This window comes from Lissotriton vulgaris (assembly GCF_964263255.1).
Source record: "Lissotriton vulgaris chromosome 7 unlocalized genomic scaffold, aLisVul1.2 SUPER_7_unloc_1, whole genome shotgun sequence".
Lineage (NCBI taxonomy): Eukaryota > Metazoa > Chordata > Amphibia > Caudata > Salamandridae > Lissotriton > Lissotriton vulgaris.
This window is the reverse complement of record NW_028240614.1, coordinates 649981-674445: the sequence shown is the minus strand read 5'-3', so window position 1 is coordinate 674445 and position 24465 is coordinate 649981. Positions and strand designations below refer to the sequence as shown.

Below are 24465 nucleotides of genomic sequence, written 5' to 3'. Positions count from 1 at the left end.
CGATTTTGTGGATGCAGCATTTTCTGCATAACTATGGACATGCTATATTTGCCACATAATCCATCACCTGCTGCATAATCTACAGATGTTAACAAAAATGGCTCAAAACACTGTGAAAACTGCCTTTCAAAGGTTGATTGGTCACCTTACTGTTGGTTTTTGCTGTATATGGGTGTCAAACAGGTACTAATGAGGTCAGACCATAGCCCTGATACTGTTAATATGTGTAACAATGACAAATTAATGTTGTCATATTATCACATAATGTGCCGCATTAGGCTGAATAATTGACCATTTCTTCCTGAGTCATTTACTAAACCCTGCCGTATAATTTGGCCCTCCTCCGCCGCATTATTCCAGTTGACCTGATTATATGAAAACCTTTTTTTCCTTTAAATGTTCTCACAGCAAAGAAACTAAAAAGACAACTAAATGGTGAAGCAATGGAGTGATGAAAGAGGAGCAAGCAGGAGACTCCAAGGGCGTTTGCTATTTTGAAAGCTGTTATGAAAGAGGTAATTTGTGTAATACCCCCTCCTACACGCTGAATTTAATTTCCGTATGTTTTTTCCTCGCCAAGAAGTATGCTGCTTTGACAGAAAGACAATCTTCACCTGCAGGGGGTGCAAGGCCTGCACCCCAGTGACTGGGGGAAAGGGGTCTCCTTTCAGGGGCTCCCTTCAGCCAAAGAAATATGGTAACTCACGGGCCTCTCTTCACCTCTGCTGGGGCCCCATCATTTTGTCAGACTCAGGGCCCCCTTGGCCCCTCAGTGGCCCCTGCTGTGGTTTGAAGAGCTCAGTGTGCCTGAGTCCCCAGGCGAGGAAGCGGCCGCTCTCACGTGCTGTTTGCGCCTGAATCAGGACCCGGATGTAGATCAGATGACAGCTATGGGCGTGGCTTCAGGGGGTTGGGTGTGACACCCCCCTAATAAATGTATAATTTAATAAATAGTTGGCTACAGGATCTTTCAGTCGGGTATGGGAGGAGTCTGTCGGATCTCACCTGGGATTATTCCATACTCACTCAGTCAAAAACTGGTCTTAAACAGGGTTATTTGACAAAATACTGTGGGGCAGATTTACTACTTCTGGCGCATCTCTGCTAATCAGCAGTGATGCGCAAGAAGAGTTGCGATGAATCTGCCCACCCGTGCGCCACCACTGATGCGACGCGTTTACAATGCAGCGCACGGTCAGATGCGTGTCGCATCCTCTGTCAAAAAGGCGGCCCATTGCTGGAGCAAGGCTTGGGGGTGCCCTATCCCTAAAAATGCTTCGTCAATCCTTACCCCTGCTTCAAGCAGGCGCAGGGTTTTGACGCAGCATGGCCTTAAAAGTGACTGAGTGAAATCTTGTAGATTTCACTCAGCCACTTTAGGAGGCGTTCCTGCACCGGAACACCCCCACCCCCTGCGCAGGAACGCCTACATGTGACGCAGGGCCCTACAACGTGACGCATCTCCCAGATGCGTCACGTTGTAAATACCCCGCAGCATGGCGCCGTCTTTGCACCCCCGCTGCGTCACAAAAGTGACGCAACGGCAGCGTAAAAGATGCGCAAGGGGCTTGTAAATCTGCCCCGGAGTTTTAAGTACCCCTCACAACCCGCACTCCTTTCCTTTTCCATTGGCCCTTAAGCCCCCCCCTCACGCACTGCGTCTCATATACGAGTTAACGTGATTGTCAGGGAAGCTGCACGGGTTTGTAAAGTCAAAGCCCACAACACGGTACTAGTGTCGCTGAGTTTACGCGTGGGCGAGGCCAGCTATCGGCATGCGGAAGAGAGGAGGCAGAGACAGGGGGCATGTTTCAAACTCCTGCACGCTACTGCACGTGGGCGGGGCTCTCCCTTTTTTGTTCATTCACTCATGTCTTCTAATGGGGGGGCGCATCAGTGTGAAGTCACTTGTGAAGTCACTGTCGACTACCCAAAGCAGTCCCACACTAATACCCAGTCTCCTAGGTAGAGGTCCGATTCCTTCTCTCTCTTGGTTATGCTGGCATTTCTGTTGTTTGCGGCTCTACTCTGCGCGTGACTTCCACATTTAGAAGTTCGGGGATCCATCCTCCCACATGCAGGGTGCTGTCTCTCACTGCCCTTCCATACAAGATGTTAATGGCAGTGGCGGCTGGTATTTGAAGTCTGTGGGAGGGCGGGACGTAGTGGTGTGGGGAATGAAATAAAAAGACACACTTACCTGTCTGCCACTGCCACCCGCTGTCGCCGCCGCCTCTTCTCAGTCCTCTTCCCCACTTCCAGGGCAGGAAGCAGGATGCACCCGGCTCCCAGCCTCCTGATAGCCAATCACAATGCTGCAATGCAGTGTTGTGATTGGTCTGAGCACCGTTGATCGGCTCTCAGCCAGAGAATGGGTGGCTGGGTATGTTCTCCTGCATGGAGAACATGCAAAGTGTGCAATAGTGTTTGGCTGGCCCTAGAGGGCAGCCCAAACTTTCATGCGCACTTTAGAGAGTGCAAACCACTCCTCCCCTGCTCTGTCAGCAGAGCGGCCTTGCCTGCAAAGCTGCAACAACAAGGAAACAAAAAATGATTAGCGGAGGAGCTGCCAAGGGTTGTCCTTTGGGTGGTACGGTGAGGGGTACGCAATATATCTTCTGGTGTATTGCGACACTCTCTGCTTTAGCCCATGTCAATAGAGAGCGCCCCCAGGCTAGCACATGCTGGGGCTCAAAAGCTTTCCATCTCTTAGTGAGCAACCTTTTAGCTACTGCCGAGCCTAATTCTAGGAAGCAAGAGGTTACTTTGTGCTTTTTACTTCTGCTATGAAGGTGTAGGATGTAAGTCTCCCATTCGAATGGAATGTCGCATTCAGGGCAGGCGGCATCGATACAATAAAAATATCTATTGATCTTGGCTGGGGTGAGGTATGCTCTCTGTGTAAAATAATACTGAATCTAGCGCAAGCTCATGTTTCGGGGAATGTGCTTGGGGCTCTCTAACCCCACCTCCCATTCAGGATCAGTTAATTGGCAATTTAGGTCCCCCTCCCAACGGAGCCTCAGTGGTGTAAATGTGAGCTGCAGTGTGTTGCCTAAGGGAAGCGGTGAACCACTTTGTGAAGTGTCCACCGAGACCCATCACATGCAGGTACTCAGTGATGGAAGAAACTACAGACGCCTGAGAGAAGACCCTCCCAATGCTTTCAGAGACACCATTGTGGCACTGGTAGAATCAGCAGAAGGAAGCAAGCACATCGCGAAACAGGAGGCTGATTTTCTTTGCACCAAAAAGGCCAAGGTACCTTACTTCTACACGGAGCCTAAAATACATAAAGAGACGAGACCCCCCCGGTACGGCCCATCGTGTCAGGAATAAATTCCCTTCTAGGACCCTTGTTACGGTTCTGCAACTTTTTCTGAATCTCTTAGTGCAGAAGTCCTCTACCTACATCAAAGACACTAAACACTTACTCAATCTCATCATAGACATGAGCTTTGACCCCACTTCCCAACTTCTGGTGGGATTAGACATCAAAAGCCTTTACACTAGTCTTCCTCAAGACGAGACACTGAGGGTCCTCCATGATATGTTAATAGACACCACCTGAGAATATACGACCACCAGGGAGTTCATTCTACAATGCGCCACACTAGCTCTGAAGGAGAACTACTACAAATTCGAAGGTGAGTTCTTCCTTCAGACAAACGGAACGTCCATCGGCAGCATTTTTGCCCCGAGCTTGGCTGGCCTCTATGTGTATCACTTTGAGAAACTATACATCCTACCAGCCAAAAATCCATACACCAACAATATCAAATTCTGGCGTCTTTATATTGACAACATTCTTATGGTCTGGACAGGATCACAAGATTCTCTAGCCTTCTTCCTCATCTGGCTCAATGAGCGTGACTCCTACCTACGCTTCACCAGCAGTGCGAGCGCCCAAAGCATAGCCTTTCTGGAACTCACTATTGAGCCTAAAGCAGGGCTTCTTCAGACTACCACATATTACAAAGCAACTGCAAGGAATTCATTACTAAAGTTTGAGAGTTTCCACCCCGTCCTCTCAGAGAAAACCTCCCATTCGGCCAGTTCCTCCGCATACGGAGGAATTGCAGCCTGACCACGGATTATACGCAAAAATAGGCACATCCTAAACACAGTGACCTCTACCTGGGACCAACCTTTTTTTGCCTATAAAAAGGCAGGCAACCTCAAAGACCGCTTGGTACCCGCCCGTAGAAACACCAGATTCCTGTCACCAACACGGTGCTTAATACCTGGGCACTCCCTAATGTAGTCGGACACTATCCCTGCTGTGATTGCAGTGTCTGTCATTTGACACGAGCAACGAAAACACTGGATCTTGAGCAAGGCAAAATCTGGCACCAGAGGAAACATACTAATTGTAATTCGACCAATGTTGTTTACCTTATCGAGACCCCATGCAGACTCCCCTACATTGTAATGACGACTCGCAAGGTGAGGACCAGGATAGTAGAACACCGCAGCCCCATCCGGTGCAAAAAGAACACCAGCGGAATGACAGACAATTTCATTCAGAGAGGACACACTCCAAATGACATAAAATGGACAGTCATAGAACAAACCGAATGTCACAACATTACCAATGACAAACATCTGCTCCAAAAGGAACAACAGTGGATATACCACCTTTCCACCCATAAAGAGGGATTAAACTACAACATTCCGTGGAACAGCCTGAACAACTGAACTCCTACACTGACAGCAAACATAACGCTCAGTCACCTTTTTTTTTTCCTTTTCCCTCCTCTTTAAAATCCTCATGCTTCTACACTCAGCATGAACATGCCTCCTCCAGGTACCCTGGACCTCACAAACCACAAGATTGAGTCCAGAAGCTGCAGCGAACAATCCCCCTAATATTGAGCAGTGAAACAACTTGGGCATCACTGCCCTTACCAGGGTCTGCACTTAGTGCTTTTACCATGGGGATCATGCTTTCATGTCAGCCCCCACCATCGGGACAGATAGAGTCCCTTCACAACCATGAGGACCATACGGCGCTTTTCCATGCCTACATGCATCGCATGCGTTCCCCTTAACCCAACACGGGGATACGACATGCGTCTCACCAGCAAGGAACTACATTTCCTCAGTCTTTCTTCACTGTTTATAGACACAATACGATTGATGCCCTAATATATTCATTAGGTGCTATCACTCACACATAGTTAATCTGTCTACATTACTGGTCGCTCTTTAAGATAATGTTATTTCAGGGCCACCACTGTTGCCATACACACATACAGATGCATGTCCATCTTCTGTGTTTTATTCCTTCTGTCCACAGATGCTACTCACATTCAGCTTCTGATCGCGTACACTTGCGAATACGGAAGGATATTTAAACATACCCACGGCCAATGGCCGGCATCGACGGAGTTCCGAAGCAGGCCCCAACAGGTTTGAACAGTGGGTCGCAGACTTTGGCAAAGTAAGGCCTAGATGTATCATGCATCAAAAATTCGCAATTTAAGGAATCGCAATTTTGCGATTCTTTAAATGCTATGTATGTAGCCTTTTTCATTTGCGAATTTTGGTTCAGAAATCGCAAATTACCACCAACTTGTAGTTGATGTTAATTTGCGAATTCTTTTAAAAATGCACAATTTGACATTTTTTAAAGTGGCATGTGACGCACACACATGCCCATTGGGCATGTATGTGCGCCATATGCACACACATGTACATTTCAGGGGGGTTATTCTCAATTTGCGATTAGCATATTGCGAATCGCAATTTGAGATTTAGTTCACAATCATTCCTATGGACCTCCTGGCCCATAGGAAAGAATGGGAAATTATTCCTTAATTGCGAATTCGCAATTTGCGAATTCGCAATTAAGGAAGATTAAGAAATCGTTAAAAAATAGCGATTTTTTACATACATCCCATTTTGCGATTTCTAAATAGCGATTCTTTAAAAATCGCTATTTAGAAATCTCAAAGGGGTATGTTGATACATATACCCCCTAAGTGAGGTGTGCCGGGGGGGTTTCTTCCCCAACAGTTTCCGACCGCGGAGACCTTCTCACGCAGTCAGACTACCGCATCATTGAAGTTTGCTATGTCTGTTTCTTTCTTTCCCAAGAACACACACAGTGTGTGACTAAAGGTTGGGCCCCCTCCCGGAACTCATGGGGCTTTTCTCCATAATTACCAATGTTTTCAGTGCTACTGTTTCTAGAAAGGATATTGCAATTACGCTATTGATTTCTCCGCACCGTAGCGCATAATCTAAAGCATTTTTTAAATTTCACCTACCATCCTCCGTCATGTTCCGTTTTCACTATCGCCCTTTACTTGCATAGAACACGGACACGACGGAGTTGAGTCACATAAACCTTATGTGCCATTTTGAAGCTCACTCTATTTTGTGTTTGTTTGTATGTCTTGTTGTTTTTTTCTTAACAGGAACCAAGCCGCTAGAGGAAATCATCCTCTTACACATACCACACCTTAGCGAGTGCTCCACATAGCTGGTCTTTACATTCTTTTAGACAACCACTATAACTTTCACCCACATATGGTCCTGATGAAAGCCGGTTTAACATGAGGCCTGGCTGAAACATGTTGACTGCACAGGATATGGGAGTCCTTAATCACCTCCACTCATATCCACCGCCTTCTTTTTAAATACTGCCAAGGGCCCACTATTAAATTAGTCTTGTGGATATCTGGGAGCCGTAAGACAGTTTTTTAAACCTCCACTCTTTTCACCAACACATCACATTCATGAAACAAAACCCGCTCTGCTGTAGTCAGGCGTCGAAGCACACCCAAGTAAACGAGCCCCTTTTCCTCTCTCTCCCGCTTGATACTGGTACAATCTAGCACATGACAAGGGTTGAATCTGGCCATGTGCGACCTAAAATAAACCAACGCACATCTGGCCCATTGTTCTGGATATCACAGTAAAATCATTCTGATACAAAACATTTATGATGCTGAGCAGAGATGATTAAATATCTGTCACCCATGGAAGTTAAGAACTCACCATCTGAGAGCAGCGCTTACCTTCACTTTGCTCACTTCCATTGACTTGGGGATGTTGTCGCGATGCAGATGCGTCGTTAGGACTCTTCGAGAAGGGATCTGGTTTATAATCTGGAAGAGAAGAAGTGGCCAATGACAAGTCTGACGTGGCAGAGGGCTGGACCCCTCAGTGGCCCCTCATTACCAGCTCGTCACAGCTGCAGGTCACATGGCAAGCACACAAGGAGCTGAGCTGGCAAGATGGCTCAGTGAGCTGAAGGCTTCCTGCTTACATCTGCACATCACCACTTTCAACCTTGACCAAGACAACTCAGCCTGTTATCCTTCAGAGGTTGAAATTCGACCACCATTACAAATTGAGTAATAGTGTTATTGGCAGTACTTCAGCACTCCTATATAAAAGAAGGTTGAGAGTCGCCCAGGGCATCTGAATAAGGGATTCATTTTTAATACTAATAATAATAACATTAGCAAAGGTCAATTGCAAGTCATATCATGCAGCAGAAAAGAATATAAACTATAACTGAATATTCCAATGGCAACTTCAAGTGAGGCAGAGATGTTTTAAAAGATTTACACATTACAAATGAACAGGGGATTCACCATCCTTGCTGGTGCTCAGAGGCAAGGTTACTTGTCAGTCTTTATTTGCTGGACCAGCCTTCTGTACATCAACCTACCTCAGAGGGACCTATCATTTATAATATTATTATTACAGAAAAGGGAAAAGAGGAGTAAGAACAGGAGTAAACACTAAGACCATCACAGGAACTCCAATAAAGACAGGCAAATATCCATACAGGAAGAGAACACGGGGGAGGTTTCCAGAGTTGGAGGTGACATACATGTGACAATAGCGTAGAAATGTAGTAGAAAACAAGTTTATTAGAACAATTGGCCATAAAACATTCTAAACAATACATAAAAACAGTTGGAGTTTAAAATTGACTTAAACCCCACAAGACCCATCGACCACCCCCCTCCCGACTGTACCCCATCATGAAAACTCTGTTTAACAGAACGTAAAAACCGAACAATCCCAACGGCCACATCTGGGTAAGACATTTCTGACTGCAACTCTACAGCCTTCATCCTTTGTACTGATCTGTATTTAAAAACAAAGGTCTGAGGACCTAATGTGGTTCGGAAAATAACAAACACAGTCCATAAGTATTGACAACTAAGCGCATTTTACATTCGGGGGCAGGGACAATGACCACTCTTATGCTGGACCCTGGCCCGACAGGAGCGGGGTGAGTGTAAAGTAGCCTGTCTTCATAATAAAGACTCTGCAGCCGTTTGTGGTGTTAACACTTATTTATTTCTCATAACTACAGTAAAGAGCGCCGAGCCGATCTGTGCCTCCAGTCGGCTTTTGCGCCTCTCTAAAGCTGCGCGTGCAGCTGCCAACATGGCCGCCCGCACGTCACGTCATGACGTGACGGGCAACAACTAGTGCGCACACTACATATCTCCCCTTTTTCCAAACAATGAATGTGTAACTTACAGTTCGCTGTCCATATCAAAGTCTTGAAACCTTGCGTGTCTCACAACAGTTCTTCCGCTCCGGGTTACCCTAGCAGGGGTAACCGGCGTCCCTCTGTCCTGGGTTTCTGTGCTTAACCTTCCCTCTCTCAGCGCAGCCACGCTCCCATCAGTTCTCCTCACTTGCATTTCCATTGCAGTTTTTTGACCGCTGCCAGGGTTATTCTCCTCGTGCTGTTCGCCTCTCCTCTCCGGCGACTCCACGGCGTGTTGTTCCTGCTCTCCATTGGGTACCTCCATGTCTTCCCATTCTGCTCCTCCTTGATGCAATCGTAAGACTTTGTTGCACCTTGCCATGCGGTCTTGGGACCACACATTCCCATCGCTCAGCAAGGCCGCTCGGTCATAAACCTCCCTGACCTGCATAGGTTTACTATATTTGCTGTCCCCCTTCCTCTGCAACGTTGCCAACTTTACCCGCACCCACTCGCATTTTTCCAGACCTGTCCTTTTCACATTCCTGCGTTTGTTGTAGTGGTTGGCATAAATGGTCTGTGTTTTTTCCAGGTTGGCTTGTACCACTGCGGGGGACCACTCACTCGTTATGATTTTTTCCTTCCATGCACAGTTGTCATGCGTGAATGGTTCGCGACCTCTTAGTATCTGGAAGGGACTGTACCCTGTCCCGGTGGGTGTAATTCTGTATGCCCACACCATGTGCCATATCTCCTTTTCCCAGTCCTTATAGTTGAAGATCGCTGCCTGTACAGCTCCCATCACTACTCAATTGAATCGTTCCACCAGACCGTTACCAGCCGGATGGTAGATCGACGTGCGTTTGGTGATGATTCCATTCCTCTTCAAGAAGTTGTTCTATTTTTCAGAAGTGAATTGTGGGCCATTATCACTCAGGATGGATTTGGGGATGCCCTCTCTCACGAAAGTGTCCGATAGAAACTTTAAAATGTTCACAGCATCCATGGCTTCATCTACTTTTACCTTTGGCCATTTCGAGTATCTGTCTATTAGGACACATACGTAATTTGGATACCTTGGCCGTCGAGAATTGGGCCCAGAATGTCTATCGACAGTTCTTCCCACGGATTCTGTGGAGGGTCGAATTTTCCTAATGCTGGCCGCAAGGGTTTGAGTGTCTTGTCTGCTCCCTGGCACTGTAGACAATCTCTGACATGTCTCTCTGCCCGTAGGTCCATACCTGGCCACCAGTAATTTTGTTTGGTCCTCAATTTCATTTTTCCTATGCCCAGATGGCCTTCGTGTAGTATGTCCAGTAACTTGGGAATGATGCCTCCTGGGGGGATAACTTTATCTCCTCTGTACACGAATACTCCTCGGTCATCCAACGACAGCTCTTCTCTGACCTCATAGTACGGTTTAAGGCTCTCGTTCATTTGTCTTATGTCCGGCAAACCCTTGACGATGTGTAACTTCACTTCCTGTATGGTGCTGTCTTCCTCGTAAGCCTCTGTCCACTCTTGATTGCAGATGACTCTCTCTTGGTCCTCCGTGAGTGCTACCATCTCCTCCTTGCCTTCCTGGTCTTCTTCTCCTGGTTCCATGGCCGCCGACCTGCTTAGGTAGTCTGCTACTCTGTTCTGATTTCCTTGAATATACTCCACATCGTACCTGAATTCAAGCAACTTCAAGGTCATCTTCGAGATCCTGGGCGTGGCGCTGGCATGTCCGCTGGATGTTAACACTTTCACCAAGGGCTTGTGATCTGTCCTCAGTTGGAATCGGGTGCCCCATAGAAATTGCCTGAACCTTGTCATTGCCCACACGACTGCCAGCATCTCTTTTTCGATGACACTGTATTTCTTTTCCGTATCACTCAATGTGCCGGATGCGAAGCTGATTGTCTCCATTTTTCCTTGTCCCCGATCTTGCATGAGTACTGCCCCCCGCCCTTTGTCGCTGGCGTCGGTTGTGGGCACCGTTGTGCCCTGGGGGTCATATCCCTGGAGTGCTATAGCTCCGGCTACGTCCTTTTTAATGGTTTCAAATTCACTCTGAGCCTCTGCTGTCCACTGGAACGCAGTGATCTCCCTTGTCAGCACCCTCATGTGGTGTGTCTTCGAGGCAAAATGTATCACAAATTTGCTGTAATACTCCGCCATGCCCAAGAATGACCTGACCTCCTCTTTGTTGGTGGCTGGTGGAGCCTCATAAATAGCTTTTACGTTTTCTGTTTTCGGCGTGATCCCTTGCACCCCTATCTCGTGGCCTAGGTAGGTTACCGATTCCAAGCCCAGTCTGCACTTGGTCCATTCTGCTGTGAGGCCCTTGCCCTCCAGGGTCTTCAGCACCTTGTTGAGCTTCGAGTCATGGTCCACTTTGTCGCGCCCCATTACCAGGATGTCATCCTGGAAGTACTGGACGCCATCCATGTTCCTAAACAGCTGGTGCATCAGTTTCTGGAACACTGCAGCCGCCGAGGCCAGTCCGAACGGCATGCGGCGGAACTGATAGCATCCAAATGGGGTGATGAATGATGTGAATTTCTTGCTGTCAGGGTGCAAGACAATTTGATGGTAAGCCGAGGTCAGATCGATGGTGGAGTACCACTTGACTCCCCTGGTCTTTGCCAACATTTCCTTGATTCTCGGTAGAGGGAACTTCTCCACCACGATATTCTTGTTCAACTCCCTCAGGTCAACACATAGCCTGACCTTTCCGCTGGGCTTCATGACCACCACTAATGGCGCGAGCCACTCTGCACACGTGATGGGTTCGATAATTCCTTCCTTCTCTAAGTCCTGTAGTTCTACTTGAACAGCGTCTCTCACCGCTAGGGGCACATTTCTCACTTTGTGGGCGACTGGTATGGCTCCTTCCTTCAGTACTATTTTGTGTAGGAATTTCTCCAGCCTCCCCACTGTGCCTCCGAATACTTTGGGGTAGTCTTCTTTCCACTTGACTAGGTCTGGCCATGCTTCTGGTTCTGTGAGGAGTATCTGTTCCTTCCTGCCTGGATCCAATTTGATACCCAGGTCGCCTTGATCCAGCCATCCCAATACTGACGGTCCCTTCTCTGATATGTATAGCTTGCAAAATGCGGATCGGCCTCTGAACTCAAACTTTAGGGGTCGGAATCCAGCCATCGGTATGCGGTCCAATTTTTCCAGTTCTGGGCCTGAGTGTGGCCTGAAGGTTTCATTCCACACGGCTCTCTGGACGATGGTGTAGGGAGAGCCGGTGTCCGCCACTACGCTTATGGGTATTCCGCCGATCGTCATTTCTAAGACAGTTTCGTTGTCCTTTTGCCGTCTATACTCAGCACCTGGTCGTATATACACAGTACGGTGACTACTTTTTCCTCCGTGCTTCCCTCATGGTCTTCATGATCCTGGTCGATGTATTTCACCATGTTCTTGGAAGATTTTCTCCGGCACACCTTCTCGTAATGACCTATTATGCCACAGCACATACATTTGGCCCGGAACGCTGGGCATTTCCTGTCGTGTGCTTCATGGGACCAGCTTCTGCATCTCTAGCACGTTTTCTTGTTGTTTCCAGCTTGTTTCCCTGGTGGTCCGGGGTTGCCTTGCCATTTATTTGGTCCCTTTGGGGCAGAACCTTTGTATTTATAGTCTCTGCGCGGTTCCTCATCGTCTACTTTGTTCACCATGGGACTGGGTGTCGTTTCCTTCTTTGCGGCATCTGCACACCTGCGTGCCAATTCCGCCCTTTTGACAATGACCATCACCTCCTTCAGTGTGGTTTCCCCACTGGCCCACAGCTTGTCCTGTACGCTCGTGCTCGTGGTGTGCATCACATGTTGGTCTTTGATGAACTCATCTTCCCACGCGTCATATTTGCACGTGATCGCCAGTTTCTTCAGAGCCGCCACATACTCCTCTACCGACTCCCCAGGACGTTGTTTCCTTTGTTGGAAATTAAATCTGTCGACTGATACGCACACTGCCGGCCGGTAGTGTTCATTCAAGTCATCAATGGCATGGGCATACACGTCGTCGTCCGTGCTCCCTCTCGGTTTGGGTACCAGGCTCTTGTAAAGTCTGAGTCCTTCCGGTCCTAAATTGAATAGTAGGATGCGCTTTTTTCTCTTGGGATTAAATTGTTCCTCATTCTCATCTTCTAGGACTCCTATGAAGTTGTCTATATATTCCCTCCAATCTTCCCACTTCATGAGTGCTTCTCCCGGTTTGGGCAGGAATTGGACTGGCGCTATAGCATATCCCGCTTGCGCACTCATCTTCTCCTCTTTGACCGTGGGCGGTGTGTTTCCTTGGCTTCTAGGACTGCCTGGGGTGTTGTCAGACTCCTGTTTTTCACCTTGTAACTGGGGACTATTTGTGTCAGCCCCCTCACCCTCCTTTAAGGTAGCCAGCACGATTTCCCTTGTTTAATTTGGCCGTGTGGATTCGGCACGTTCAGTCTTTGACTACGCCTGGTTCCTTTACGTACCCCCCTGCGTGGTTGTCTTCCCCCTGGGGTATATCTGGGCTCTGCCGCGCTCTCTAAGGTATGGTACCTCTATCAGTGGCTTGTTCGTCCTTCCTTGACCCTGTGCTTCTCTTGGCTGCTTAGCCGTGCTGTCCTGTTCCCTGCTTGGGTCTGGGTTCACCGGTGTGCTGCTGTCTCCCCCTGTGTGTTTCCTGATGAGGTTCGTTTTTTTTTTCCAGGGTGCATGGGTTTAGCATCCCACCTTTGTCGCCATTGTAAAGTAACCTGTCTTCATAATAAAGACTCTGCAGCCGTTTGTGGTGTTAACGCTTACTTATTTCTCATAACTACCCTAAAGAGCGCCGAGCCGATCTGTGCCTCCGGTCGGCTTTCACGTCTCTCTAAAGCTGTGCGCAGCCGCCAACATGGCCGCCCGCACGTCACGTCATGACGTGACGTGCAAAAACTAGTGCGCAGACTACAGTGAGTAGATTGTATTACATCCCACTCTTCCCTTAAAACTTCATTCCACTGGTTGGGATCAGACACCGGCTCGAGGTAGGATGAAAACCTGACCTGGAGAGGGAACTGATCGAAGGTTTCTGACTCAGGGGTCAAGGGTCGCTAACGCCTTTTCCGCAGACTCTTTTACAGAAATGCACAAGGTTTCGGCTACCCCAGCACAAACACAGAAAAATGATATTATAAAGCAAAGCATAACATGAGAAGAAGAGGAGAAAACACAATCAATTATAGAATTCTTATAACATCCACCATTGTAAACCCAGGATGGTGTTATGCAGGTGTGCATCAGTGCTTAATTTGTAAAAAAAATAAGTGACCAGGTCTTTTTAGGGATGCAACTGCAGCCTCCTCCACCCATTGCCCCTGTCAGCTCCTTCAAAGACAGCATCATCACAAGTGCCACCCATCGCAATCCTACAAGTGTAACAATCCAGGCTATTACAGGTCACCCAAATCTGTGGCCGCCACTGTTCCTTTTAATGTATATAGACTTAATAAAGTCCTAAATACGCCATCTCCAGAAAAACCATTTCCGTAAGAGTGCAGCTGCAGACAGATAGCACCTCAAACATGGCGCTTCGACTGATCGCAGCAGGATCCTTGCGCCTGGATACCCTCACGGGGGATTAGCTACGCTCTACAAATCATGATTGATTGATCGATTGGTTAATGATTGCAATCTAAACTTAGCATGTCATATATCTGACCCTGGGCAAGCAGTTCAATCATTGTTAGTAGCGAAAGTGGGATCTGCTGGATTCCATTTGAAATAAATAAATACAACAACCTAATCTCCCTCATGGTCCTGCCCCACATCTCGCTTCCCTCACGAGACAGCGGTTATGGCTGTGCATTTAATGTACATCCATGCAAGTAGCGAGTATTAAAACCTCACAGAGATCAATGCACTAGGACCAGCCTGCTGCTGTCTCCACCCACCCTTTCACAGCTCATCACAGTGGGAGGGGTCAGCGAGGCTTTCTCACCTCATCCCGCCCTGTGACAAGCTGCGAAAGGGCCTGTTTTGCATTGCGGCGGGTGCTGCTGGCAGCTCTGCCCACCGCAACACAAAACTGCGAAATGTGCCCGCCAGTGGGGCGGGCGCATCCTAATTGTGCATGCAGGACTGCCGCAACTATTGTGGATGGTCCAATTTCCCGGGGCGAACGTAATAGACCCCAAAAAATTTGCCAGGCTGATGACCTAATAGGCTTCAACACAAACTTGGCTTGGAATTCACCAGCTATACCCACTCAAGTGCGCTCCCAATTCTTTTTTATTTTTGCAATGATTAGGATCTGATTTACATCCATGATAAGTGTGGGAACGCTGATCCCCAAGGTTCCTATTTACTTTGATCTCTACTTTGATGCTATGGCCAAGTGAGCTCTTGGTGCTGAACAAGTTGACAAAGGAGGAGGAGTGTGGCTCAATGGTTAGAGCGGCAGACCTTGATGCAGAGTTCTGGCCAGGGACCAGGGTTCGATTCCCGCCTCGGCGGGTCTCTGGCTCATAAATTCCGCTGACTGGATATTCTCGCCTCAGTGCCTATTCTAATCATGGGTCCCACGCTGCAACTCTGGGCAATAGCTTGCTTAGCCTCCACAACGGCCCCCTACAGCGCTGGGGATGCCTGGTTGCACCCCGGGGATGCCCAGGAGTGGACATTTCACGGGGAAAAGCCAGGACGGGTTCCCTAGCGGTATGAGTACAGCGCCAGGACACACTGCTTGCCGGGGTATCAGTGCGCTTTACAAATACATTTACATTTACATTTACAAAGCCCATCCGCCTCCTATGAAGATTGGAATTCAGGACTTTAGTGTCTACAGATCACTTAAAACTTTTCAAGTTGTGTTTTTCCCTGATGCCAAGAACAGAGGCCTTCCGTGAGACAGGCGGACACTCTCTCTTGGTACAGTCTCAACTCCTTTCAGGGAATGTCTCAGAAACACCATCTGAGCATGTGCAGCGGGACTGCCTAACAGGCCATCAGGGTAAACCTGACCAGCAAATGCAAAGTGAATCTTTGCTATTCAAATAGTGGCGGGTCCTTAATCCAGGACTATTTGCCTTCTCTGCTGTGCTGTTTATACAACTGTCGCCTTTTGTGTTAGCGCTTCACTGAAGCATAGAACCACACAAACATTGTTACCACCAACTCTATCCTGTTCGCTTTTTACCCTCTGGACTGGACTGGGCTGGTGTGGTCCTGGCTATGATGCAAATCATATAGTGCTTATTGCACTCCATATTGTATGGGTGCATTATACTCATGGTTCAAACGCACTCACATATATTTGTATTGTTTGCAGTGTATTATGTTTATTAAATGCATTTATTCAACATCCTAAGCACAGAAATGCAATGTGCGCCTTTATATAGAATTTACATGTATTAGAGACACTATCATTCCTGTATTTATAATGTGCATGATGGCATTATAGTCATCTCAATGTAACTGTGTGGTGTTTAAGTTGCCTGCATTGTAGGCCCGGAGCTGCAAGTTGTTGACAGTTTAAAAATCCTTGGTTGCTAAAGAAATAATTAAATGAATCTCTTGTGTGTCCCAGGACAGTATGCTCTCATCTCACTGCAGGTACAAGAATTCAACCTCATTATTCTTAGCTTAAGCAAATAACAGGAATGTCTTTGAAGAGTCTGAGAAGCTGGAGGGGGGATACCTTCTGTGCCTGGCCTATCTGAACCTCAAGGCCACTGGAAGACAAGAAGAACTTAATTAAAGAAGCAATGGAAAGCTACTAGGGAACCTTGCAAGTGAAACAATTCGTCATGTGATACATTTAGGGGGGGCTGAGTTTTGTCTTTTTGTATGATGCGCAGGGACAGAAGATCAGGAACAGTTTAAGAGCGAGCTCCATAGCCTTAAGCTATTTTGACCCATTGACGTGAGTACTTCTTAGGAAGTCTACACGTGCTGACCCCTTTGGGAAAGAAGTTAGGGGATATAGCCAGGAACCTCAATGAGAGTAGTGGAGGGAACGATAACTTATGCTTTCCTTCCTATTGAATAAGGATTTAGACTCAGCCTCAATTCTATGTTGTATTTTAATTCTTGAGTTCGTCACCTTATGCCTTTTCTGCCGAATTAATTATATTCGTCGGTTTGGCTCTGTATTGATTTTTATGTACCTATATTCGCTGATTCTCAGATGTGTTTACATCCAATTATTATTTTTTATTAAAAACCATAAACTGAAATTCGGAGTCTGAGGTCTTTTAAGCATGACTGAATTGTAAGTATAATCTTGAAGTGTTTACTCCCCTCAACCACTTTCAGCATGCAAATAAAAGACCATCAGTGATAAATTTGGAAGGGAAGGCAAGGACTAAATTTAGCGTAATCACAAATATAAAACTGTGTATGAATGAGCACTGTCCACTTAGGTGTATTCTAAAACAGTACGGAATAAGTTTGCTGGTACATTATACAATGTCACTGTTCCTTGGCACTGACCTCAAATTTGTCCGGCGATCCGAACTCAAGGATGTGAGTGAAGGTTGGCGGCTCCTTGCCGTGGATGTTGTACATCATGTCATGTAAGATGTGAAGGGTCCAGTTGGTTCCTGAAACACAGCAATGCAGCCATTAAGACACAGAAAAGGCCAGGCCAGCCTCATTTCATTAGGTACTGATACTGAAAGGTCAGAGGTCACAATATTGCATCTGTGTCACCTGTGTAAACGACCACCTGCCTGTTGTCCCTGCAGAGGGAGCGGGTTTGTTTTAAGCTGGGTACTTGGGAACCCACCCATGAGGAGGTGGGCATTCATTTCAGGGGTCAATGCATAAAGGAGAAACCCCAGTGCCCGACCCATGCTTCATATTATGGAACATGGGAGGACGGGGAGAGGCAGGAATTGAGGGGAACAACTATTCTATTGCAAGGAATGGCATGGAGAGCTTGGGTGGAGATAAAGTCCTTCAGAAGGAGAGCAAACAATGCAACAGAGAGGGAGCTTATCATTATAGAAGTGACTATTGACCAGGGTGCCGGCCAAAGAGTATATCATATCTGGTATTTACCCAGCAGCAGGCAAAATAGTACATAATCTCTGCAGTTTAGCAGGTCTCAGGCTAATAGGAGAGATGATGAGCAATTTGACTAGTGTCTGGGTAAATAATGTGAAGGAGGTCTTCATTTTGTTGACCAAGAACTACAAATTGGCTCCCGGCAATGGTAGGGTAGTGGCCATCTTTTAATGCGGCTGCGGCGTGTGTAAAGCAATTGAAAGTAAGTGCACATGCAAATGTGCAATAGTATATGCAAATGAATGTGGGTACAATAAGTTTTGCTGTTTATAAATGAAAATCAATTTTAAATGAAACATTTGTTGTTTGAATATTCAAATAAGACGTTTAGTAATCAAACTTCAATTTTCGGAGCTTTAGTATAAGTCACACATATATTGTGGACTGCAGTCTAGGAGTATTTTTCTGCCTGCAAAGAATAATGAATGTGCTTTTAAAACATGTTACATAAATGCGTTATTCACTCATTCATTTTTTTTTAATGCTGGTGATCCACCTTTTGATGATTATTTAGGGCTGGGCTCTTTTTCTGCTTCTTGTGGAAGGCTGAGTCCTAGTTTTAGGCTTCTTTGTAAGAAAGATTGTGTCTGGCAACACAGCAGCAGTCAACAAACAGCAGCAAACAGGGAAAACAAACAGACAGGTGGTATCTGGGCTCCAGAGGGAGGGGCACATACAGTAGGTGATTAGTGCTTGGGGGGCCAATGATTTGGGACACTGGCAGGGGCTAAATTGAGTGAGACACAGTAATGGGACTTCAGTGGAATGGGGAAGTGAAAGCAGGAGACAGGCAAGCGCTGCATCTGGGTAATTCATGGGAGGAGTTCACTCAACTGCCTCTGAATAAAAATGTATTTTTCATATTATTCACCTAGTAGAGTGGGTTTCAGGTATAAATGCTTGTTGGTCCCATTTCATGAGTGGCCCCTTCAGCCACATTGATATTTTAGTCACCACATAATGGGCCAGATTTATCAAGGGCTTGCGTTGACCTTGCATCACGCAGGGTAAAGTAAAGCCAAGCACGGCCTAAAGTGATATTTACTCTGTCACACGTAGGGCCACCGTGCGTGGCTCTGCATGGCATACTGAATCTGGAGTAACGGAGGCAGCGCAAGTCACTGCCTTACTTTATTCTGCCCGGGGAAGATGTTCCATGGGTGGAGCGTGGGTGTTCCATGGGTGGAGCGTGGGTGTTCCATGGGTGGAGCGTGGGTGTTCCATGGGTGGAGCGTGGGTGTTCCATGGGTGGAGCGTGGGTGTTCCATGGGTGGAGCGTGGGTGTTCCATGGGTGGAGCGTGGGTGTTCCATGGGTGGAGCGTGGGTGTTCCATGGGTAGAGCGTGGGTGTTCCATGGGTGGAGCGTGGGTGTTCCATGGGTGGAGCGTGGGTGTTCCATGGGTGGAGCGTGGGTGTTCCATGGGTGGAGCGTGGGTGTTCCATGGGTGGAGAGTGGGTGTTCCATGGGTGGAGCGTGGGTGTTCCATGGGTGGAGCGTGGGTGTTCCATGGGTGGAGTGTGGGTGTTCCATGGGTGGAGCATGGGTGTTCCATGGGTGGAATGTGGGTGTTCCATGGGTGGAGCGTGGGTGTTCCATGGGTGGAGCGTGGGTGTTCCATGGGTGGAGCGTGGGTGTTCCATGGGTGGAGCGTGGGTGTACTATGGGTGGAGCATGGGTGTTCCGTGGGTGGAGCGTGGGCGTTCCGTGGGTGGAGCATGGGTGTTCCGTGGGTGGAGCGTGGGTGTTCCATGGGTGGAGCTTAGGTGTTCCATGGGTGGAGCGTGGGTGTTCCATGGGTGGAGCGTGGGTGTTCCTTGGGTGGAGCGTGGGTGTTCCATGGGTGGAGCGTGGGTGTTCCATGGGTGGAGCGTGGGTGTTCCATGGGTGGAGCGTGGGTGTTCCATGGGTGGAGCGTGGGTGTTCAGTGGGTGGAGCGTGGGTGTTCCGTGGGTGGAGCGTGGGTGTTCCGTGGGTGGAGCGTGGGTGTTCCGTGGGTGGAGCGTGGGTGTTCCGTGGGTGGAGCGTGGGTGTTCCGTGGGTGGAGCATGGGTGTTCCATGGGTGGAGCGTGGGTGTTCCGTGGGTGGAGCGTGGGTGTTCCGTGGGTGGAGCGTGGGTGTTCCATGGGTGGAGCGTGGGTGTTCCATGGTGGAGCGTGGGTGTTCCATGGGTGGAGCGTGGGTGTTCCATGGGTGGAGCGTGGGTGTTCCATGGGTGGAGCGTGGGTGTTCCATGGGTGGAGCGTGGGTGTTCCATGGGTGGAGCGTGGGTATTCCATGGGTGGAGCGTGGGTGTTCCATGGGTGGAGCGTGGGTGTTCCATGGGTGGAGCGTGGGTGTTCCATGGGTGGAGCGTGGGTGTTCCATGGGTGGAGCGTGGATGTTCCATGGGTGGAGCATGGGTGTTCCATGGGTGGAGTGTGGGTGTTCCATGGGTGGAGCGTGGGTGTTCCATGGGTGGAGTGTGGGTGTTCCATGGGTGGAGCATGGGTGTTCCATGGGTGGAGTGTGGGTGTTCCATGGGTGGAGCGTGGGTGTTCAATGGGTGGAGCGTGGGTGTTCCATGGGTGGAGCGTGGGTGTTCCATGGGTGGAGCGTGGGTGTACTATGGGTGGAGCATGGGTGTTCCGTGGGTGGAGCGTGGGCGTTCCATGGGTGGAGCATGGGTGTTCCGTGGGTGGAGCGTGGGTGTTCCATGGGTGGAGCTTAGGTGTTCCATGGGTGGAGTGTGGGTGTTCCATGGGTGGAGCGTGGGTGTTCCATGGGTGGAGCGTGGGTGTTCCATGTGTGGAGCGTGGGTGTTCTGTGGGTGGAGCGTGGGTGTTCCGTGGGTGGAGCGTGGGTGTTCCGTGGGTGGAGCGTGGGTGTTCCGTGGGTGGAGCGTGGGTGTTCCGTGGGTGGAGCGTGGGTGTTCCGTGGGTGGAGCGTGGGTGTTCCGTGGGTGGAGCGTGGGTGTTCCATGGGTGGAGCGTGGGTGTTCCATGGGTGGAGCGTGGGTGTTCCATGGGTGGAGCGTGGGTGTTCCATGGGTGGAGCGTGGGTGTTCCATGGGTGGAGTGTGGGTGTTCCATGGGTGGAGCGTGGGTGTTCCATGGGTGGAGCGTGGGTGTTCCATGGGTGGAGCGTGGGTGTTCCATGGGTGGAGCGTGGGTGTTCCATGGGTGGAGCGTGGGTGTTCCATATCTCTAGTAAACCTGGGAATATATCAAAATGGTAAGTCTTTCCTGGTCAGGTGTAACTAGGAGAAATATTATTTCTCCACTTGTTTTCCTCTGTCTGCGTGTGCTGCAGTGCACATAGGAAGAAGAAGACAAAGTATCAGAGGGTTGTTTTTGTGAAGAAAGGTGTCAATTCATGCACAAAAACAATCCTGGCTGCAACGCAGGCATCTCTGCAGCATGGCGCAAGGGTGCCTGCGTTGGCGCTTGACGGCCACAAGTGTGCCAGCGCAGAGGGAGAGCAGGAACGCGGCGTATCTTAGTAGATATGGTGCATTCCTGCCTTTTCCATTTGACACAGCGCTGCAAGTTGCCTTTCTGTCCTTGACAGAGCTGTCTCAACAAAAGAAATCAGAAGACAAAAACAAAAATAGACATTTGATTGACAGGCTTGCAGGCTGTACCAGACTATAGACATTGTGGAGAGGGCTGGGGAAGGAAGGAGCAGGAGCAGTATGAGGAAGATGATGGCCAGCAGGAGAAAAATCAGGAGGTGGACAACCAGGAGACCGAGGACTACCAGGTCCACAAGGACCTGGACAAGAAGTAGGGGCGAGAAGCGAATGGACCAGGATACGAAAGAGGCTAACAGGACCAGGAGACCCGAGATCTGAATGACCTGAAGGGATATAAAGGGTCAGGAAGTCCAGGAAGACTAGGAGCAAAAAGTCTATGAGGGTCAGACTCACAGGGATCCTAAACCAGGGTACAAGGACTTCATGAACCAGGGTGACCAGCAACATCGGGACTAGGAGGACCAGTGCCTGAGGGATGACCCTACCCAGGAGTAGCATTCCTAGGAGGACCACAGTCCAATGAACAAGAGAAAGGTGGAAAAGGCAAACCAGGAGAGCAAGTAGGACTAGGATGGGGCAGGAGGACTAGAGGCTAGGATGGCGTGGAAATCCATGGCCAGTGGGACCAGCAACTAAAGGGCTACCAGAACAAAGACCAGAACTACATGGACCAGTGGGTCAGCAGCAGAAGGATTAGGTACAGACAAACCAGAAGACTAGATAAAACCGGGGGAGCAGGACCAAGAGGACTGATAGATAACAGTAGAGGGGAGATTATGAAAAGTACACAGCCAGTAACCTGTGAAACAGGAGACCCAAGATCCAAAGGACCAGGGGCAGGAATACATGAGATGGTGACCACGAAAAGCTAAGAACCATGCGGGCAAGGAGCAGGTGGGCGAGGGCCATGAGGATCAGAACCTGATTAACAAGGACTATGAAGATCACTGCCTGGAAGTTAATGGGCAGCAGAACTAGCAGACGAAGATAAGCTGACAAGAGACTAGGAAGACCATGGGAGCCACCATCAGAAGACCAGAGCAAGAAGGAGGAGGTGAACTAAAAGGATAATGACTAAAAGGAATGGAAACAGGGCCAAGAGGATCATGAAGATCAGAATCTAGGGGACCAGGGCTAGGAGAACCAAGTATTGAAGAACAATCATTATGAGTAGCAGGACCAGGGTGAGGAAGATCTGACGTAAGAAGGCAAACCAGCATCTGGAAGACCAAGTGGAATGGACAGCGGTGCGAAGGAGGACCAGGACCAAAATGACCAGGCTCAAGAGGACCCAAACAAGGAGAAACTGGATGAACAGGACCTGGAGCAATGGCTGCAGTGCCAGCAGGAATAAAAGGATAAGAAACAGGTCCAGGAGGACCTGGGCAGCCCAATTGAGGAGGACGCAGACTAAGAGGACCAGACATGAGAGGCCATTTGGACCAGGACCTGCGCTGCCAGGGCTAGGAGGTTTAGGGCATAGGAGAACCAGGACAAGGTGATCATGGCCATGAGGGCCAGAAAGTAACAGAGCTTGATGGACCAAGACTGTGGGAAACAAGAAAGGCCAGGATGGCCAAAATGCAAGGTTTATGATAACAAGCACAATAGTACAAGACGGACCAGGACAAACAAGATCAAGGAGACCAAGGCTAGGATGGCTGGTGAACCAGGTTCGGACGAAGAAGCCCAAGAGAACCCAAACAGTAAGGACCAAGATGATAAGTGCCAATGGGCACAAAATCGTAAGATGGACATGGGCTATGAAAAACAAGTATAGCATGGCCTTGGCCAGGAGTGCCAGATAGGTGAGACCAGAGACGCAGGCAATCAGAGCTAGAAGGAAAGAGTTTTAAGATCACCAGGAAACAACGGATTGGGGGGCATGGAAGATCAGGGCAAGGAGACTCAGGATTCTGTGTATCAAGAAGACCAGGATGTGGAGGAAAATGAGGATTAGGACCCAGGGCATCGGTACAAGGATGACCAAAGCCCGATTTCCAGGTCAGAGGGCCAGGAACAGGATAGACAAGAAGATGAGGAACAGGAAAGCTAGGCCCAGGAGGATGAAGAAAGGAGGATCATTATCAGTTTGTGAGGAAGAACAAGGACAGGGAGCAGGAGGGCCAGGAGGATCAGGACCAGATCCAGGAAGACTAAGGAGAGTAGGCCTGGGAGGCCAGGAGGTCCATGATTATTAGACCTGGGCCCAGAGGGACCAGAACCTGGGTGTAGCAAGACCAGGGTGAGAAGGAACAGAACAGACAGAGCAGGGAAGACTGAGGAGATTAGGAACATGGATATTATGGCCAGTAGAGCTAGGGGACCAGAATAAGCTAGCAAGATGAAGGGGTCAGTACCAATGATACCAAGAGGACCAGAAAAAAGAGGATTAGAGGGGTCAACAACAAGAGGACCAGAAACATGCCTAGAAGTGCCAGGAGGACCATGATCATTGGACCAGGCACAGAGGACCAAGACCTGGGGTAGCAAGACCAAGGTGAAGCAGATAAGCAGGGCCAGAACAGCCAGGAAGACCAGGGTGGATGGACCTGGATGTCCAGCAGCACCAAGACCAAGATGCGAAGGCTCAGAATGACCCAAACAAAGAGAACCAGGACCAAGAGGGCCCAGACCATTGGATGCATTGTTGGAAGAACCATGAAGTTAAGGCACAGAGCCAGTAGAACCAAGATGATCCAAACCAGGAAGACAAGGGCTAAGAGGTTAAGGCCTAGGGGAACCAGGACACAAGAGGTCAGGTGGACTGAGTGGATCAGGAGGTCAAAGAACTAATTAGATGAACAAGGAGAGAAGGACCGGAAGGACCAGGTCAAGTGGATGGGGGTCAAGAGGAACAGGAAGGTATAGTAAGAGCTAGGAGAAGGAAGCCTTGTAAGACTAGGATGGCCATCTTTACCAGATCCACGAGGATCAGGAATCCAAAAGATCCAAACAAGGAGGACCAGAAAAAAAAGCATCCATTCTAGTGGGCACAAACTAGGAAGAGAACACTGACTCAGTGGACCGGTAATAGGATGGCCATTGCTGGGCAAACCAGACTGAGTGGATAAGACTAGCGGAACAGAACCTGAAGAATCAAGAGGAGACGGCCAGGCAACCAGAGCCAGCAAGGCAAGACCTAAGAGGACCCGGGCAAAGAGGGACAGTGGGACCACAACCCCGGGGAAATAATAAGATAAAATCACAGAGGCCCAGGAGAATCAGGACCAGGCAAACCAGGACAAGGAGCACTGGGGTAAGGAGGAAAAGGAGGGCCAGGATGACAGGAGCCAGGATGATCAAGCCGGGTGGCTAAGAACAGGATAAGTTGAACAAGGAGGATCAGAACTAAGTGGACACTTTATTGCAGAACCAGGATGACAATAAGCAGGAGAACCAGAGCCAAGAGAATCATGACACAATGGAAAAGGACCAGGATAACTAGTTAGGTC

General features: G+C 48.8%; 1 protein-coding gene across 1 annotated transcript in view; it reads right to left on the bottom strand.

The window, feature by feature from the left end:
• Nucleotides 1-24465, bottom strand: part of LOC147672972 (sulfotransferase 6B1-like) — a 266092-nt gene that overhangs the window by 129431 nt on the left and 112196 nt on the right. Inside the window, exons 2-3 of the mRNA XM_086947847.1 lie at nucleotides 16921-17030; nucleotides 7026-7115 (exon numbers count right to left, since the gene is read on the bottom strand). Coding sequence (XP_086803973.1) covers nucleotides 7026-7115; nucleotides 16921-17030 — 200 coding nt within the window. The remainder of the gene's footprint in view (nucleotides 1-7025; nucleotides 7116-16920; nucleotides 17031-24465) is intronic.